This window comes from Panthera leo, chromosome E1 (genome assembly GCF_018350215.1).
Source record: "Panthera leo isolate Ple1 chromosome E1, P.leo_Ple1_pat1.1, whole genome shotgun sequence".
Taxonomy (NCBI): Eukaryota; Metazoa; Chordata; class Mammalia; order Carnivora; family Felidae; genus Panthera; species Panthera leo.
The window spans coordinates 3,637,272-3,656,866 of record NC_056692.1 but is presented as its reverse complement, the minus strand read 5'-3'; the positions used below and the strand labels follow the sequence as shown (position 1 = coordinate 3,656,866).

Below are 19,595 nucleotides of genomic sequence, written 5' to 3'. Positions count from 1 at the left end.
TCGAGAGGAACCCCCCCAGGGAGGCTTAGGCCTCTGCCCCCACCCTGCCCCTGCCAACAAGGACCCTGTGATATCTGTGACACAGGGGCGGGCCCCCGGGATTCCGATCGCCTCTCTCTCTGACACCTGTCACTTGTCCCATTTCTCATCGGCCATCCCCTTGAGTCTCCAGTGGGAAGAGCTCCCGGGAAGGGCTAAATATTCCGCCCCCGCTTGCTCCTCTGGCCTCCCAGGCTATCCCTTTATCATCTTCCACCTGCAGAGGCCAGCCATGGGGAGACAATGGGGTCCTGGGACCCGCTATGCAAATGGCTTCCTTTGTGCTTCCTGGGGCGACTGAGGCCCCAAGCAGGGGGTGGGGGGTGGCAGTGCTCTCTGGGCCCTGCTCACCCCCAGCCTGACCTCTGCCCCAGCCCTTTGTGCAGACCCCCAATGGGGGAGAGCAAAGGGGGAGGGGGAGGAGACCGGGAAAAAGAAGGAATAAGAAAGGTGGTGGAGAGGGGTGATGAAGAGAGACAGAAGTAAAGGCAGAGAAACACAGAGACGGACAAACAGAGAAGGAAGGAAAGAGGACAGCTTCACAAAGGCTGCCCAGAGCAGGGCCTCCTGGCCCAGAGGAGCCAAACAGTAAGCTGGACCCTCCAAAGTGGCCGTTTCTGTGGGTCACCAGTGGTCAAAGAAAATGGCAATACCATTCGTTCCAACAGATTCGGTGTGGGATGAGTTTGGTCCCCAGCCAGGGTGCAGAGAGCAGGTCCCACACACGGGCCCCATGTCCCTTGAGCTCAGCCTCTGGCCTCCTTTCCTGGGGTGTTCTGGGGTTGTTTCGTCCCCCAGCGACATTTGACTATCACAACTGTCTGGAAGGTGGAGGCCAGGACAGCCCCCCCATCCACCCCAACTAAGAATTTTCCAGGCCCTCTGTCAGCCATGCTGGGATTGAGAAACCCTGCTTTACACCCTCCTCCTTGATGGACACCTTAGGTCACTGCACAATGTCTCCACACTCCCACCCTGGAGACACACAGCAAGGATTTACGATGTTGTCCCATTCCCTTGTCCCCTCCACTGTGAAGGTGCCTCTCTTCAGGGACATTCCCCTGAAGGAAGCTCAGAGCTCTTGCCCCCTACCCCCACCCCAAGTGACAGGGTGGGCCTACACTCAGGCCGGACATAGCCTCGCCCCTTGCCCTGCGCTGACAGCACCGAACCTGCTTAGGATCTCTCTCTCTCTCCCCTCCCTCTGCCCCCCTGTATGCATACTCTCTCCCTTCCTCTCTCTCAAGACAGATATATAGATGACAGATAGATAGATAGATAGACAGATAGATAGATAGATGATAGATAATAGATAGATGATAGATAATAGATGATAGATAGATAGATAATAGATGATACATAGATAGATGATAGATAGATAATAGATGATAGATAGATAGATAGAAAGATAATAGATGATAGAGAGATAGATAGATAATAGATAATAGATACAGAGATAGATACAGAGATAGATAATAGATAGATAATAGATGATAGATTAGATAGATAGATAGATAATAGATACAGAGATAGATACAGAGATAGATAATAGATGATAGATAGGATAGATAGATAGATAATAGAGAGATAGATAATAGATAGATAGATAGATAGATAGATAGATAGATAGATAGATAATAGATAGATGATAGATAGAGACAGATACATAAGAGAGATAGATAGATAGATAGATAGATAGATAGATAGATAGATAGATAGATGAAACTATTTCAGGAAAACATGTTGAAGCAAATGGGACAACACGTTCATTGTTAAGTCTAGGCAATAGGAATGTGGGTGTCCCCCCTCTGTTCTCTCTGTGTCTCTGAGGTTTTCACAGAAGTTTAAAAACTGGGGGCGCCCGGGTGGCTCAGTCAGTTGAGCATCTGATTCTTGATTTCAGCTCAGGTCACGATCGCAGGGTCGTGGGATCGAGCTCTGTGCCAGGCTCTGCACGGAGTGTGGAGCCTGCTTGGGATTTTCTCTCTCTCTCTGCCCCTCCCCAGCTCACTCTCTCTCTCTGTCTCTCTCAAATAATAATAATAAAAAAAAAAAAGTGCAGCAACTGGTTAAGCCACGTTAATTCCAAAATATAGTAATTTATAGTAAAACTGAGAATTCGAGATAAATTTTATTCTAGATTCAGCTAAATTTTCCATGGAAAACGGATTAGCAAACCTTTCCTGGGTGAACACAGGATTTCCTTGCTGAGGTGAGAAAACCCGCTTTTTAAAGGCTCCAATGCACCCATTTCTTTTTTTTTTATTTTTCCATTTTTTTTAACGTTTATTTATTTTTGAGACAGACAGAGACAGACCAGGAGTAAAGGAGCAGAGAGAGAGGGAGACACAGAATCGGAAGCAGGTTCCAGGCTCTGAGCTGTCAGCACAGAGCCTGACATGGGGCTCAAACTCACAAACTGAGAGATCATGACCTGAGCTGAAGTCAGACGTTTAATCGACTGAGCCACCCAGGCGCCCCCAGAATCGATTTATCTTTAATCAGGCGTCTGGTCCAATTCTTCACCAGAGTTGACCTCCCTGTGTAATGTGCTTTGGCAATATACTATATTTTTCCATTTCATATTTGAATATTCTCCTGCAACATAATTACACAGATATCCCATAATTGAGTAAGTAAAACTCTACTGAAAGACAGCTGGTTCTTCCCCTATTTTATTATAAACAACGCTGTAATAACAACCTTATAGCTAAATCTTGGCATGCATCACTATTTCCTTAGGCTAAATTCCTAGAAATGAAGGGATGGGGTCAAAGATACATTTTGATACACGATGCCAAATCATCCTTCACAAAAGTAGTACCGGGTTGCCCTTCCATAACCACAGTGGACGAATCTGTTTCTCCAACCCGTTCAACACAGGGAATTACTTTTTGTTTTGTAAATAGTTACCAATTTAATACCTTTTGAAATGCCATTCCTGTTAATGTTGTTTTTTTTTTAATTACTAGCTAAGTATAATATTTCAGATGCTTACTGCCATTTGCTCAAATGCTCTGAATTTCTAGTTCATTTTGTCAGCCCAATTTTGTATTAGAATCTCTCTCCCCACCCTTTCTTATTGAATTATAAGAACTCTTTATTTATTGAAGATATTAATCTTTGGTCCTCTATGTCACAAATATTTTTCTCAGCTTTTAGTTTGTCTTTCTGTTGCTTCTAGAGAGTTCTGATGTACCGAAGTTTTCATTTTTAGCCACTTAAAATCTTTCCTCTTATGATGTCTGACTTTTATATCATATTTAGAAAGCTTTCCTCACCCCCAAGATTACACTGACATGGATATGTTAGCCACTTAAAATCTTTCCTCTTATGATGTCTGACTTTTATATCATATTTAGAAAGCTTTCCTCACCCCCAAGATTACACTGACATGGATATGTTTTATTCGAGAACTTTTAAGGATTCATTAAAAATACAGAAATTTTTAATCCTGGGATTTATGTTGGTTTATAGCATGAAGCAGAAATCTCATTTATTGTTATTTTTTTTTTAAAATAGGCAGTTTTCCCAGCACTGATTCCTTTCCTCACTGAGAAATAATCATAGCTTTACCACCTACTAAGTTCTTATGTTTACATTTGAGTCTATTTCTGGACTTTCTACTCAGCTTTTGTGATTTCTCTATCACACTAATTTAAATATCCTGGTTACAATATTGTAAAAATCTGGGAGGGCACATCACCCTTCCCTACTCTTCTTTTCAAAAAATTCTTTTTTTTTTTCAACGTTTTTTTTTGTTTTTTTTTTTTTTTATTTTTTGGGACAGAGACAGAGCATGAACGGGGGAGGGGCAGAGAGAGAGGGAGACACAGAATCTGAAACAGGCTCCAGGCTCCGAGCCATCAGCCCAGAGCCCGACGCGGGGCTCGAACTCACGGACCGCGAGATCGTGACCTGGCTGAAGTCGGACGCTTAACCGACTGCGCCACCCAGGCGCCCCTCAAAAAATTCTTGACTATTAGTACTCATTTATTTTTCTAGCCGAACTTAAGGACCATGTCCTATCCCATTAGGATTTTGACTAGAATCACGTTAAACTTATTTAGGGGACAAGTGACATTTTACAGTGTTCAGTCTCCCCCACCCAGAGCACAGTAAGACCTTCCTTTTTTTTTTTTTTTTTTTTTCCTGGTCTTCCATAATGTCCCTTGGAAAAGTTTTACCCTCTTTAAAAATATACATTCTGAGGATGCCCGGGTGGCTCAGTCGGTTAAGCATCCAAGTCTTGATCTTGGCTAGGCTCAGGTCACGATCTCACGGTTCATAGGTCCGAGCCTATGAACACATCAGGCTCTGTGCTGACAGCGTAGAGCCTGCTTGGGATATTCTGTCTCTTTCTCTCTCCCTCTCTCTCTGCCTCTCCCCGACTCCTGCATGTGTGTGAGTGCGTGCTCACTCTGTCTCTCAAAGTAAATAAATAAACATTAAAAATTTTTTTAAATACACTGTACTTTTAATGCTACGTTTATTTCTGCGTATTTGATATTTTGGCTACTGTTCTAATTGGGATTCTGTTTCCATTATACGAATGCTGTGTATTCACCCAGTAACACTACAGGCCAGACATCCCCTTAACATTTCACTCACTGGGACACTGTTTGTAAGTAGTTCCTGTTGATATAGAAGAAAAGTTCCTGCCCTCTGAATGTTAACTTTGCAGTGGCCTCTCTGCCCTCCTCCTACCAGTGGTAGAGGGTTTTCTTTTCGATTTTGGAAAAGGCATGTTTTTATAATGCAAATTTCATCCTGGGCGCATGCGTGTGTGTGTGTGTGTGTGTGTGTGTGTGTGTGTGTGTGTGTGTGTGAAACGCACCTGCTCCCCTATCCAAACTGTTCTATCATCTAAGCTGACCCATCTGCCCTGTCTCACTCGGGGCTGCCTTGTGACCACAGGGACCGAGTCGTGCATGGTCCTCCACACCCACAACCAGTGGCTTCAGCCACGCCAGCCCCACATGCCAGCCGGCCACACGTTCCCAAGAGCCGCTGTAACTGGCACCTGCAAAGGACAGAAGCTTTTCACTGCCTGCACCTCCACCTCCACCTCCGTCCTCCGACCTCGCTGCTGCACGGGTTTGTCTCCTCTCTTGGCAGGATGCTACCACGCTGTCAGGAATTACCAGAAAATTACCCGAAACTGACCAACCAGCATAACTACCGGAGGCAGAATGACACAGAGGTCAACGCCACTCGCGGACTCGGAGGCCGGGGGACCTTGGCTGGAATGTGGCTGCAGCTGCACTGCTTCCTGGGACTTCTTAACCTCTCTATGACTCAGTGTCTCCTGCTTAAAATGGGGGCTCATCGCAGTACCTACCTCATCCGGGTGGAAGGGCTGGTTAATGGTTAATGACTGAGAAGAGTGCCCGGCACCGAGTAAGCATTACATAAATGCCGTCTCCTTCCCCTGCTTCATGCAGCCAAAATCTGCTCCTCGTTACCTGGTCCAACCTCTTCTGGGGATGATGTTTATCTGATGGCAAATTCACCTACACAGCTGATTCCGGACAGCCTAACATCCTGTTCCATGCCAGCTTGGAAAAAACCAGGGCCTCAGTCAATTCGCAGACCCTCTTCTTCCAGGTGACATGGGCTGCCCACGTGGTCCCCGGTCTCAGCTCCTTCCAGGAGTCCTCCCCTCCACCCCCATTGGATCCACGGGTCCCTTTCCCCTGTACCAGGAATACTCAGGGCCCGGGGAACACATCCCTCCCTGGTGGCTCCAAAGGGAGAAAGACGATGCAGGCAACGTGGCCAGACTTTTTCTATATAACGCGAGGGGATATGGTCGCTGCCACACATCTGGAAAGCGACAGATGGACGTCTGCCATCAACCCCGTGTTGGCTGAGCCACGCCAGCTGGGAGATAAAGTGTGGAGGTGTCAGAAGGCACCCCTTGACCTTCAAATTCTCCCAGTGAGCAAGGGGACTGGAGGGCAAGCATGTCCCCCATTGCTGTTCAGGCCCCAGAGCCCTGTCCCCATGGCTCCCGCTCTCCACTCAGCCCACCCCAAACCAACTAGGTTCACTTCACTCTTGACTGTGACCTTTAAACATTTGACTTCTTTTTTTTTAATTGTGGTAAAATACACATAACATAAAATTTTACCACATCACCCGTTTTTAAATTGGGGCAATTCAGTGGCATCGAGCACATCCACAATATTACCCGTCACCACCATCTAGTTCCAGAACCTTCCCGTCACCCCAAAAGGAAAACCTGTACCCGTCAAACGTCACTCCCTGTTCCTCCCCACTCTCAGTCCCTGGCAACCACTAATCTGCTTTCGGTGCGTGGATTTGCTCATTCTGGGCATTTCACGTAAGTGGGATCATACGCCATGTGGCCGTGTGTCTCCTGCATCTTCCACTCCGCACACCGTCTTCACGGTATCCCGTTCCTTTTTCTGACGGAACGCTAGTCCAGGCCTGGGTAAGCCGCGCTGCGTTGAGCCACTTTTGCGACGATGGGCATCTGGGCTGTCTCCACCTTTTGGTTATCGTGAAGCCAAGCGCTTGGCCCTTAACTGACTTCCAGTTTTCGGCTCCCTGTTGGGTTTAGGGTCCAACAGCAGCTGCTGGGAAGGCTGTGCGACGAGGGCACCCAGCAGTCCCCGGCCTGTCTTGGGCAACACCACCCGTTCCCTCCCAAGGTCTTCTCAAGAGCCCCACCCCCAGCAAGCTGACCCCGTACACCTGTCCTCATGCCAACAGCCCACACGGTAATCCTGCCTTCCCCATGAGCCATCGGGAGACCCTGCATTGTCCCTGCCGTCCTACTGGGTTTTCACTGAGCATATGACAAGCCCACTGCTGAACCAGAGCAGTCACCCGGATTCATCTCATGCAGCCCCCACGGCGACCCTACGAGGCAGGGCTATTATCACAGCAGGGCCCCCTTATCCGCGGTTTTGGTCACCCACGGTCCGGAAGCAGGCGATCCCCCTTCTGATGTGTCATCGGGTCAGCAGTGTCACGTCACCCTTATGCCCACCTCCTTCGTCCCATCCCGGGGGCATTTTATCACCTCCCAGCCTCACAAGACAAAGGCTGAGCGCAGGACGGTAAGATTATTTTGAGACAGAGACCGACCACATTCGCGTGTCTTGCGTTACACATACCGCCGTAGCTGTTCTGTTTTATTATGAGTTACGTTGTTCGTCTCTTACTGTGCCTGGTTGATTACTCAAACTCTAACACAGGTATGCACGTAGGGGGCAGAGCAGAGTACGTATAGGGTTCCGTACTGTCTGTGGGTGCAAGCATCCACTGGGGGTCTTGAAACGTGTCCTGTGTGGATAAGGTTGGGGTTGGGGCGGGACGGGAGGCGGGACTACTGTCTCAGGAAACCAGATCAGGCACAACTCAGGGTCTCAGCCTCCTGATTCGGTCAGTGCTCCGTCGGACCCCCGTCCTGCCCCCCAACACCTGGCCAATACCCGCATTCAAGTGTTACCAGGTGGTTTTTTCCACGCTCACCCAAGCTATTCCTTCACTTGGAAAACAAAAACCCCAAAAGGAGAAAGACCCAGGCTCATCCAGATGGCAGGTCTCTATAAACCCAATTTCCTTCCATGAAAAAAAAAAAAAAAAATAGAAGTATCAAGAGGCGACCAGATGAGACACATCTAAGGTCACCCCCCGCCCAACACCCACACCTGGGGGTGGAGTCCTTCCTCCGGCCACTGGGCTCCGTGGACGGGATGTCTCTGCAGGGCTGGTTGCCCGGATCTGGGGCCTCGGGAGCAGGAGGCAGGGTGCAGGCCCCCAAAAGGGTGAGCCACAGAGCAAAAGTGGCAAACGTGAAGACCAGGCCTTCCCCAGCCGTCGTCAACTCTTCACCCCAGTACCTCTGCCCACACCAAGCTCTGCAAGGGGCTGGGGAAGAAGCCCGTCACCAGAGGCACAGAGACAGCCAGCAGGCATGACCCGAAGGTCATTGCCACCGGGAGAGGCAGGGCAGGGAGGGCCCCAGTGGCCCCAGCTCGCCTTCATTCTTCAGGGGGAGGCAGACAGGAGAAGTCTGAGTGCCTTCGGAGGCCTCACAGCCAGTGGAGACTCAACCCCAGATCTCCCAGCTCCAAACCACAAACCAAACAAACAGATCAACAACCACCCCGGAGGCGGAGGTGATGGAGGGCGAGGGGAGGCAGGCGGTCCCTTTTTAGCCCCGGGATGGAGGTGTCTAGGACCGTAAGTAGGCAGGTTTGGGGTGGGCAGTCTGTATCCCCTTCCTATCCGGTTCCCCGCTGGGCCCCGGGTCCCCGGACCTCCCACGGGCAAGGCATCCCTCACCTCCCGGCCCGGGAGAGGGTCCCAGCCTGCTCCGTGAGCAGGTGGTCAGTGTTCCCTGAGGGAGCTGGCCCTTCAATGGGAACGGGTTCAGGGCGAGGTTATGTCCATCAGCTTCTAGGACAAATTCTCCGTTTATTAATTCTCCTCCATTACGCAGGCAAAAGTAAACACGCTTTTCTCAGGCAGCCTGGCACAGAGGCCTTCCCTATTCAAACACTGCAAGAGTCTTGGACGTATGAGCTCCCAGGCCTGCTTCCCAGGGGGCCCCCTGGCCTCCTGCCCGCGACATCCCAGCCTGCCGAGACAGGCGAGCGGAGCTTTGTGCGGTGGCCGGCTCCAGGGTCCGGCGCTCAGGGCCTGGGAATGGCCTCGGGTCTGCAGGAAGCACGGGAGATCCCGGTCGCCCGGGGCACAACAAGGTCAGAAAGGGTCTGGCCAAAGCTGCGGGCGGGTGTCACACCTGCCCACTTAACCCCTCCACGAGGAAAGCGCTTTGCAAAGGCGTTGAATGCCTGCTTCCATTTAAATCATGCTTTTAAAGGTGCGGGGAGAAGAAAGGAAATACACAATAAGGACATGAAAAGAACTGATAAATGCAGGCTTTGCAAAGGCGGATGCTGCAGCTGTTTCTAAGTACTTGCTCAGGAATCTTTTACCTGCGGAGCAGAGATGATTGCATGTTTTTTTTTAAGTTTATTTATTTCTTTTTGAGAGAGAGAGAGAATCCCAAGCAGGCTCTGCACTGTCAGTGCAGAGCCCGATACGGGGCTTAAACTCACAAACCACAAGATCATGATAGGAGCCGAAGTCAGATGCTTAACCAACTGAGCCACCCAGGCGCCCCGATGGTCGCATGTTTTATACCAGCTTCTTGCGGCCTGGGCAGGAATCTCACAATTTGTTTTTTCCTTCTATTTCCGCCCCCTCCCCCCCCCCCATTTCTGATTGCGAAGGAAAAAAAAAGCCTCAAACCACACTGCATGAGGCATAAAGTCAAGCTGCAAGCACCAGAAAAGGGGAGGCGAGACAGAGAGAGAAAGAGAGAGAGAGAGACAGAGAGGGAGGTCACCACCCACCTTGCCCTTGGATGAGCCGTGTCCAAAGCCCCCAGGAGCTTGCCCAGGTGACTTCTCCTATGACCAACGTCACATGGCAGAAGCAAGAATCAAGACTCGGTTAAATGTAAGCATCTTTTGGCTGCAAAACTGCTCTCCCCCAGAGCTAGACTAATTGGGAGGTGCCTTTACATTATGTTTTTACTTATTTTTTTACGTTTTCTTTATTTTTGGGAGAGCGCCAGCGGGGGAGGAGCAGAGAGAAGGGGACAGAGCATGCGAAGCGGGCTCTGTGCTCGCAATCTGACAGTGGCGAGCCCGATGCGGGGCTCGAACCCACGAACCCTGAGATCATGACCTGAGCCGAAGTCGGACGCTCAACCGACTGAGCCCCCCCGGCGCCCCGCATTATGTTTTTACAGAAAGAGCCTCATCCCACCTCCCAGGTCGTGCTACCTCTCCCCAACGCTTTCCCATTACTGTTTCTCCTGGAAGTGTCCCCTGCAGCTCAACCAAAGGGGACTGAAGACTATCCGGCAACTCAAGACTGAGATCTTTTTGGTTTTCCGTGGAGTGTGGCCAAAGGTACTTTCTAGAATGTTCCTCTATCCTTTCCGATTTGAGGACTGTTGACCAGGGTGGCTGGTCCCCACCTGGCACCCCCTCCAGCCAAGCTATGAGCCCAAAGCCGGGGCTGTGTAACCCCTTCCCGGACCAGGGACTGGTGACTCCTGGGGACCCTTTCTCGTGGCAATATTTCTAATTTTTTTAATGTTTATTTATTTTTGAGAGACAGACAGAGCACTGGGGGCGGGGGGGGGGGGAGGGGGCAGAGAGAGAGGGAAACACGGAATCTGAAGCAGGCTCCAGGCTCTGAGCTGTCAGCACAGAGCCCAACGTGGGGCTCAAACCCATGAACCGGGAGATCACGACCTGAGCCGAAGTCAGACCCTTAACTGACAGAGCCACCCAGGCACCCCTCAACAGCAATATTTCTAAATGCAAACACAAAATACCCAGAACTCCAAAGGGGACTGATCGTACTGAAATACGCTTACCCAAATATCTTACAAAAACCCAGCTTTACGGTACAGTAACGGAATAGACGGGCTTCTTTAGTAATGATTACAAATCACGATCTGGCAGAGGGTTCTGTCACTTCCGTCATGTCGAGGCAACAAGCGAGCACAGACAGTCTCGCGTGGTGTGAAAGGAGCTGTGATTTCCGTGGGCTTCCCACTCTGCCGCGGCTCGGGGCCGAGCTCCCCGGCGGAGAGAATGCCCGATTCCGGGCGGAGGGGAGGTACACTGAGGGTGTGACTGTCTTCCGATCCAGGTTCCCGGTCCCCCTGAGTTCTGTGCTCAAGGTGCCTTTTCCAGCCCCACCCCCACCTCCTTCCTTCTTCTCTGCAGCCCCAGCTGGGCATGCAGGCAGCTTGTGACCCTGGGACCGGCAGGTGGGGTGCAGCTCTGAGGGCCTCAGGCCTGGGCGAGAAGCTGGTTCACAGGCACCAGGAAGCCCCCCTCCCTTTAATCTTGGGGGGAGCATCACGGGAAAATGCCCTGTGTTTCCATCCTCCTCGATCCAGCCCAGGGGTACCCCTCACAGCCAGCGGCGCCCCGATGGTGATTCTGAGGCCTGTGGCAGCCCCCTCCCCTCCCCTCCCCACGGCGAAGCAGGACACGCCTACCTTCCGGTTCCTCCACGCTGCTGGCTGCGGTGGTCGGGGGTGCCACGGGGATCTCTGTGGGGTTCGGGATGGGAGGAAGAGAAAACCAGGTGAGAAGATGTTACTTTTGGCCTTAGAAAAAGACGAGCACAGCACAGACTCCTCCCTGGGCCCTCCTCCCTTCCCCACTCCAGAAGAGGAGGGCCAGGGAGGAGGAGGAAGCTGGTACGGGTGCCCGGAATGTGGCCTTGTTCTCCTTCGGGGAGGCACGTGAAGGGACGAGGCGGGGGGATCTGTGCCCCTGGCCCGGGCTCCCACAGGCTCACACCTCACAAACTAAGCCATTTTCTCCGTGTGGCCAGAACAGACCGGCCACGGAAGATCCAAGGGCCTCAGAGACGCATGCGCTTTCCGGGGGTCGCTCCCTTTGTACCTCGAATGGCAATTCCTTCATACTAGCTCCCGACTCCGCCCTGTACCCAGGAAAGGGGAGGAGGTTCAGCCAGTCTCCAGGGGGGAAACCACAGACCAACGGTCCCTGAGGGGAGGGACTGGCCTCCCCTGGTGAACAGAAGGGTCACAAAGGTCTCCACGAATCCCCCCAGACTCTGGCCACCATCTGACTGCTGGGGGCAAGACCTCCCTCAACCTCAAGACTCTGGATCAATTGGGGCCTGAGGCTTGGTGGGTCGAGATGGAACACTCAGGCCTGGGTGCCTGCCCGAGAGTCACCTTCAGAAGGAATGGGCAGGGGACCCAGCTCTCAATTTGGAGTCAGATCCTGCTCTCGGGGGACTTTTCTCTTGGCCCTCAGGAGCTACGCGGTCCCAGCAGAGTTTCCGGAGGGAACATCGATGGCCCACGTACACCCAGCAATGGGGCTCCCCAACCCCAGTTCCTGGGCCAGTACTGGGCCATGTGCAGAGGGCCCGGCTCCCAGACCTGCGACAAGTCAGGCACCAGCCCCCAGGGAACACTGTCTGGGCGTCTGTAGCCAGCGGGTGGCCGCGGGAACACCCGGGAATCCCATGGGAATGCCTGGGCCCAGCATCGGCCCGCCCTTTGTGAGGGGAAGGGAGAGAAGGCACAGAGTGGGTCGGAAAGCGAGGGTTCCGCTTCCCGAGGTTTCTGTCTCCTTCTGTCCCCAGACTGTGGACCATCAGCTCCATTTCAAAGGCTTTGAAGTGATGTTTCCAGCCATTTCTGAGCTCAACCCCCAGCCCCACCTCCCCGTGGCAGCCCTGGGTTCCCCCCAGCGTTCTACAAAGGTTCACTTTGCAGCTTTTTGGACAGATGGAGGAGAAGGGTTGTGGCCAATTCTAAGACTCTGACAGCTACATGTAGTCGTGAAAACCATTTCTCCCCTGGATGGATACTGAGCTCAATTTCCCGAAGGCCGGGGTCCGGGTTATCAGCTGTTACCGGACCCCTGGGAACATCCCGGGTCAATGGACTCTCCTGTAAAGAGCCAGCCAGTAGATACATTCGGGGCTCCGCAGGTCGTCCGGTCTCCACTGCAGCTACTCAGTTATCCTACAGCTCAAAGCAGCCGCAGACAAGCAGATAAACCAGTGGGCGTGGCCGTGTCCCCATAAAACTTGATGGACACTTCACTTTTCATTGCCTATCATTCCACACGTCATAAAACATTAGTCTTCTGACTTTGCCTTCAAGCGTTAAAAAATTATCAAAAGAAAACATTGAGCCACACTAAAACAGGTGACGGGTCAAATCCCCAGGGCCAGAGTGGGCTCACCCCTGCTCTGGAGAAACAGACCTCATCCCTCGGGTCAGCCTGCTTAGCCGGGACCCGATATTTTTCTGCTCTCCCTTCTGGGTTGAGTTGGCCTTGCACAAGGAGTCGAGAAGGCCAAGGCCGGGGGCCGGCTCCCAGCCAGGCTGGACGTCCAGCCAAGGCTAAGTCTCCATCATGACAGATGGTTGCATCCTACCAGTTGCAGAACAGTAAGCCCCTTCTGAGCCGGGACCGCCGCTGAGTGACCCCTGCCGTCTTGCTCATCCCTTCCCCTGGTTTCAGCGACTGAGGAGTTAACAGCTGGGCCGAGGGGCCCCCAAGACACTAAGGGGTGCTGTCATCCATCATGACCCCGGGGCGGGGGGGTCACGCATGGGAACCTGTAGTGTCAGTCCCTTGTGAACCTGCCAGGGCAGGGGGGGAAACTGGAACCCCGCAGCAGCCACAGCGGCGACTCCCGGGACAAAGCCACCCCAGGTCCAACGCCAAGGCAGAATACAGGAACAGGCCCTGGGTGGAGGAAAGGGGCTCGCTTTCCTCTGGGGGCAGGAGACGCAGTCACTCTCAGGACGGAAAACACCAGACTGGCTCTGCTGAGCTCCCAGCTGCTTCTGCAAGAACCCCACGGGTATGGCGGGGAGGTGGGGGGGGGCTCGCATGGGGTCCCACCAAGTACAGCGCATCGAACACAGAGACCCCACGGCCATCAGCGCTCAACCCGCTGGACGTCAGCAGTCAGGGTTGAGGAAGGGTTTCCCTCCCACACAGCCGGGGGCGGGGGCGGGGGCAGGGGGGTGGGGAGGCTCACACATACTTATGCAGGGGGCGATGGGGGAGCGGCTCTGCTGGTAGCCTTTGGCACAACGGTTGCAGGTGATGCCAGTCACGCCGTCCTTGCAGGGACACTGGCCGGTGGTCTGGTTGCAGGTCTTGCCAGCAGCACCCACGGGGTGGCAATCACAGGCTGTGGAGGACACAGGACAGGAGGGTCAGAGGGCAGGCAGTGGCCAGCCCCTCCCTTGGGGTTCCCTTTTGAATCTCATCCCGGACGAAGAGCGGGCCAAACCCACCCACACACACACACACACACACACACACACACACACATTCCAGAGGCTCTGAGAACTGGCCACCTGCCTACCTGGAAATGGGGAATGAAAATCAAAATGGACCATCTTTTTTTTTTTAAATGTTTTATTCATTTTTTGAGACAGAGAGCGTGAGCAGGTGAGGGGCAGAGAGAGGAGGAGACACAGAATCCGAAGCAGGCTCCAGGCTCTGAGCTGTCAGCACAGAGCCCGACACGGGGCTCCTGGACCATGAGGTCATGACCTGAGCTGAAGTCGGACGCTCAACCGATTGAGCCGCCCAGGCGCCCCTCAAAATGGACCACCTTGAAAGGCTGTTTCAGCAGCAGGGAAGCAAAGCAGGGGAACCCCTCCAGAGCCCCGAGAGGAAGGCTGGCCCGAGCTCAAGGATGTTTTGGCAAAGGCCAAGCCCACAGGCTGATCACAGGTGGGAGAGTTCAGAATCTCAGCGGGTGAGTCTGTGCCCCTCACTCCTCCGCCCCCAGCCAGCTCCCGGCCCCCAGGTGTCCTTCCCTACCCTCCAGGTGGGAGGAATGGAGTTGGGGGCCCGACACGGCCGTGGGGCTGGCCAGGTCTGAGATGGGTCTCTCCAGGCTGCTGTGCCCGCCTTGATTGGCAGCCAGGTGGCCCGAGACCCAGGCTTCTGGATGGCACAAGCCATAAGCTGTCGCACCAGGAAGGGACACAGGGGTCACCTAAACACCCTGATTGGATGTGTCAAGACTAGAGAGGGGAAGAAACGTCCCGGGGCCTCGCAGAAAGGGAGCGGCCTTGCTGGGAGGTGGAGGCCCCACTGGGCAGGTCAGACAGCAGAGACAGTGGGGGGGGGGGGGGCACCTGAGTCCCTGGCTGAATGTGATGGGTTAGGAGGTGGGGGGGGGGGAGGGAAGGGGAGCTGTCTGCAGGAAGCTGGTGTTTCTGCCCCAAGTGGGGAAAAAAAATCCAAGAAAATAAGGGCGAGCAGAGGGTCCAGCCAGGGTCCAGCAGAGGGTCCCCTCCAGGGAAGGGAGGCCCTGGCTGTCACGTGGGCAGCCCGGGGTGCGGGTGGGGGGAGGTTGTTGGTGGCTTTCTCTCATTGAAGGATCCACGGGAGCAAAATGGAACCGTCCCAATCTCTCCCGTGTATACAGCAGTAAAATCCCCCCCAGGAGCCGGTCTTCTTAAATCAGCCCTACGTTCATGTTCATTCCCTGTTGGTCTTGTCTTCCTTTGTCTCCTCTTCCTTAGTAAGAAAGGACTCAGCCTGACACAAGCTGGGGCTTGTGCTGTGAGGGGGAGATGGCTGGAGCAAACCTCTGGCCTCTCCCTGGGCCCTTCAGTCCCCTCCTGCGGCGGGAAGGGTGACCGAGCATGGGCAGCATCTCTAAGACGGCCACGTGGAAGCTGAGGGCCCCAGCACGGCCCCCCACCCCCCACCGTCCCGAGCCTGATGGGGGCACAGGCACCGGGTGGGTGTGGCCTCCCGAGGCTCATGCCAGCTGACCTCCCGTGGCCTGCCTTGCAAGCTTGCTGGTAATGCAAAGATTCCTGCCAAACTTCCTCCCCTCCGTGCTGACGGAACACAGCTGCATGCCAGTAACTTCTGGATCCCGGCACTTGGCTGCAAGGAGGTCACCAAAGGTTGCTCGGGCACTGAAGGGCCAGAGCCGAGCCACCGTGGGCACGGGGCGCCTCTCCCGAGGCAGGAGCTGTCCAGAGCAGAATCTGGGCCAGGGGTGGGGGTGGAGGGTGCATCAGGAAGGCGGCAACAGTCCTCACCTCACCTCACCCCCTGCCCACCTCTAGTCTTTGCTGCCCCTCGCGGCTGGTGACCTGTCGGCTGCCTGGGCGGGAGCCAGGCGCCGGCTGACAGCGGTCGGGGCCGAGGGCCATCCTCAGTGAGGGCAGCCCCGTCCTTGGATCAGAGAAAGGGGCTGCCTCCTGCTGGGTTTCCAATCTATCTGCCCCGACTCTGCCAACACTTTGAGCCACTGGCCCCTTTCACCTGGTCCAACAGAGGCAGCAGGCTGGCTGGGCTTCCGCGAAAATCGCTATTCCAGGAAGAGACGCCACCGAGGTCCCAAAAGGTGGGGGCCTCAGAAGGCTTGCTCGGGTCCCTTCTAGGGCGGTGGGACCAGCATTCCTCCGGCTCAGCACCACCGCCCGGATACCTGTGAACACCTGAGCGCACCCACACGCTCTCACACGCCGTCCCCTCGGCTCCTCACGCCAGCCCGTGGAATCGGCACGGCCACAGAGGAGGGGACTGCGCGCTGGCCCGGAAAACCACAGGGGAAGGGAGGCAGGCGGGGCCTGATCGCGGAGGGCCTCAGCGTCTCCGGACAGCCCCCTCCGGAGTTCCTGTTCTACAAGGAGAAAGACCTGCTTACCTGTTGAGACCAAGACTTGGCAGGATTGCTGTTACAGGCGGCCAAGTGCAATCCTAACAGCCTCGCCCGGAGCTCATTCTCAAGTCCAAGCACAACAGCCCCAAAGTAAGGACCTTCCCCCAAAACCCACAGACAGAGAAAGCCCAAGCTCTCCCCTCCGTGCAAAGAAGGGTGAGCTTCAAGGTGTGGGGAGAAGGGACAGGTGACAGTGCCCCACAGTGGCTTCCTCTGTAGCCTGGGACAAGACAATCCGCTAGCAACGTCTGAGGGAGGGAGTCTGAGCCCACAAAGGAGGCCCCAGGCCCTGGCCCCTGGGGAGAGAAAACCAAAGGGAGCTTGCTGTGTCCCCTCAACCCTGAAGCACGGCCACACACACACCCAGATTTCTACAAACTCACGTGCACACATACTTAGACCCCCACAGCTACAAACACACACAGACTCCTACAAACTCACACGCACTGGCTCAAGGGGCACCACAGCGGGCAGGGCAGTGGAGGGATGGGGCGGGGCTGAGCAGGGGTGCGGGGTGGGGGTGGGTGGGAGATGCAGAAGTGAAGAGAGCGGAGGTCTTTCCTTTTGCGAGGGGTCCGGGGAGGGGACGAGGACAGAGCTTCCCTAATTCTTCCGAGAACGGGGCCTGGGGCAGGGCGCGTTCCGCCCCTGGGAGCCCATCTGGTGACTCCAGTTTCCCTGGAAGTCAGCCACTTTTTCGAGGAGGTCAATCCCCTCCATGGCAGGTCACCCTGTCTGCATGGGCCAGGCAGCACCTGGTCATGGGAAACAATGTACCCGAGGTTTTTCCACAAAGAGGAAGGTGAGACCAGACGGAAGCCCAGGGCCCTGAGAAGGCGGGAGGATTAGGTTTCTCACGCACTCGGCGGGGCTGGAGTGCCTCCCGGTGCAGAGGGGAGCCCGGGCCGTCTCTGCCCAAGGCCATCAGTCAGGGCCAGCCAGCTCGGGGCACACAGGCGCTTTCACATGAGCCTCAGGAGGCCCAGGTCCGGGCCTGTTCCTGCCAGTACTGCTGTGTGACTCTGGGTTAGTGCCTCGCCCCCTCTGGACCACAAGGGGCTCATCTGTAAGGACGGAGGTCTGCACGGCCACTCAAGTCACTTCCAACTTAGTGTACTGCTGGTCTCCACGGCTCCAAGGACCCAGCCGGCACCCCCGCCGTCACTGCGGTCCTGGCCCAGAGGACGGCGCCCAGTGCACCCGGCCTTCCGTCCACACCCTCTGACCATCCTGCCCCGACACTGTTGCCCGCTGAGCTGCGCCAGGATCTCGCGGAGATTCGGTCTGTCGGCTAAGAGAAGCTCACCAGGCGTTTCTGGGTGCCCTGGCAAGGCTGACCCGAAAGGCAGACCGTCCCGACCCCGGGCCGCCTGTCCCGAGCACTGCCTCTCCCAGCACCTTCTGATGTGCTCTGTCCCGGGTCCCTGAGGGCCCACAGCCACCATCAGGACGGGGCGCATGTCTGAGGCCGGCCGCCTCCACCGCGGCTCACACCGTGGCTTTTAAAAATCCATCCTGGGCTCCTATCAGGGGATCTGGTTCCTTTTCCCGCAGACCTGGCCCCAGGGGGCCCTCCGGGTCGGGCAGGACCCTCCAGGGGGCATGCTTGCAGAGGACAGGTGAGCTGGCTCGGCACCCGGACCCTCTGAAGCTTCTCCAGGCAGAAGGGGTGAGAGGGAACAACCACAGCGCTGACCCCGGCTTCAGAGGTCATCGCGGCCGCCACCCGGGCTTCCGGCCAGTCGGGAAGGACAGCTTTGGACCTGATCTCACCTACAGGCTCAACTGTGTCCCCCCAGCATCCATGTTCCTAACCCCAGGTACCTCAGAGCGTGACCGTCTTTGGAGAGAGGTGAATAGGGTAAAATGAGGTCGCCGATGTGACTGGTGTCCCTCTGAGAAGAGATGAGGACACAGACACACACAGAGGTAAGACCGTGTGAAGACAGGGGGTGAAGGTGGCCATCTGTAAGCCACAGAGAGAGGCCCCAGAAGAATCCAGCCCTGCAGCCTCCTTCACCTCACACTTCCGCCTCCAGGACTGTGGGGAATAAACGTCTACTGTTTAAGCCCCGCGCCTTCCCAGGCCCATTGCTGGCCTCGAGAGAAGGCAGACAAGCAGCCTGAGGGTCCTGCTCATGCTGTCAGTGAATGTGGCTGCTCCCCCAAGGGCCGTGTGTGCCTGTGGTGCTGGGTGGGGGTGAAACATTCTCCTCTGCGTTGATGAGACTGGTCTGTGTGCCTGGATGCCATCCACAACGAAGGCAGAAGCAGGCAGGGCCCTCCATGTGGGCGAGGGTGAGCTCCAGCTGCTGTGGGAGATCAGGTAGGGAGGAGGGAGAGGGAGGAAGGAAGAGGAAGGAGGAGGAGGGAAGAGGGTTGAGAAGAGAGGAGGGTGGGGGGAGAGAGATGAGGAAGGGGAGGAGGGGGGAGGGGAAAGCTGAAGGAGGAATAGGAAAGAGGAGGAGGAAGGGGAGGAGGGAGAGGAGGAGGAAGGAAGGGGGTGAGAAAAGAGGAGAAGGAGAGACAAGGAGGGAGAGGAAGGGGGAAGTGGGAGGACAGGAGGACCAGGAGAAGGGGGAGGAGGACTGGAACACGCTCAGTGCAGGTGACGGTAGCACAGGAAGACAGAAAAGGCCAGCATCGTCAGAAAATCAGGTTCAGATCCAAAGGTTCCCACGTCTCTTGTATGTGTGTCAGGCCTTGTGGGGGAAGCCTGGTGGGAAGCCCCTCACCCAGAGGTGGTGCTGGGAGAGGACAAATGTCAGGTGCTAAGGGGTATCCAAGAGCCTGCTTTTTCTCCATTCCCCAAAACAAGGTGAGGACTGGCCACCAAAAAGAGAAATGTGAAAGCTGGCTAGGGCTGATGGGGTGTTCCAGAATGGAGGGGACCTGGTACAAGGTGGGAGATCGGCGAGGTGGGTCTCAGGGAGGCCGGGCAGGAGGAGGAGTGAGTGCTGACCCAAGGACAACTGGTAACCAAGTGAGTTCAGGGCTGTGAGGAATGGGAGATGGGGAACAGGGAGGTCCAAAGACACAGTGTCAGAGAGTCCTATGGAAGCAGCTTCCTACCATCACTATCACCCAATCAGGATACAGAACATTCCAACTCTCCCAAGAAGCCCCTCTTGTTCCTCTGTGGTCAGCCCCCCATCCCAACTCCTGGCAACAACAGATCTGTTCTGTCCCTATAGCTTTGCCTTTTCAGAACATTGTATTCTGGGACCATACAGTACGTACAATGTATAGATGTATGGCATGTAGCCTTTGGGACCGGCGTCCTT

The 19,595-nt window shown here is 54.9% G+C and overlaps 1 protein-coding gene across 1 annotated transcript in view; it reads right to left on the bottom strand.

The window, feature by feature from the left end:
• The window catches only part of NTN1 (netrin 1), a 169,987-nt gene that overhangs the window by 37,118 nt on the left and 113,274 nt on the right, over nucleotides 1-19,595 (bottom strand). The window contains exons 3-4 of the mRNA XM_042915378.1: nucleotides 13,654-13,803; nucleotides 11,105-11,158 (exon numbers count right to left, since the gene is read on the bottom strand). Coding sequence (XP_042771312.1) covers nucleotides 11,105-11,158; nucleotides 13,654-13,803 — 204 coding nt within the window. The remainder of the gene's footprint in view (nucleotides 1-11,104; nucleotides 11,159-13,653; nucleotides 13,804-19,595) is intronic.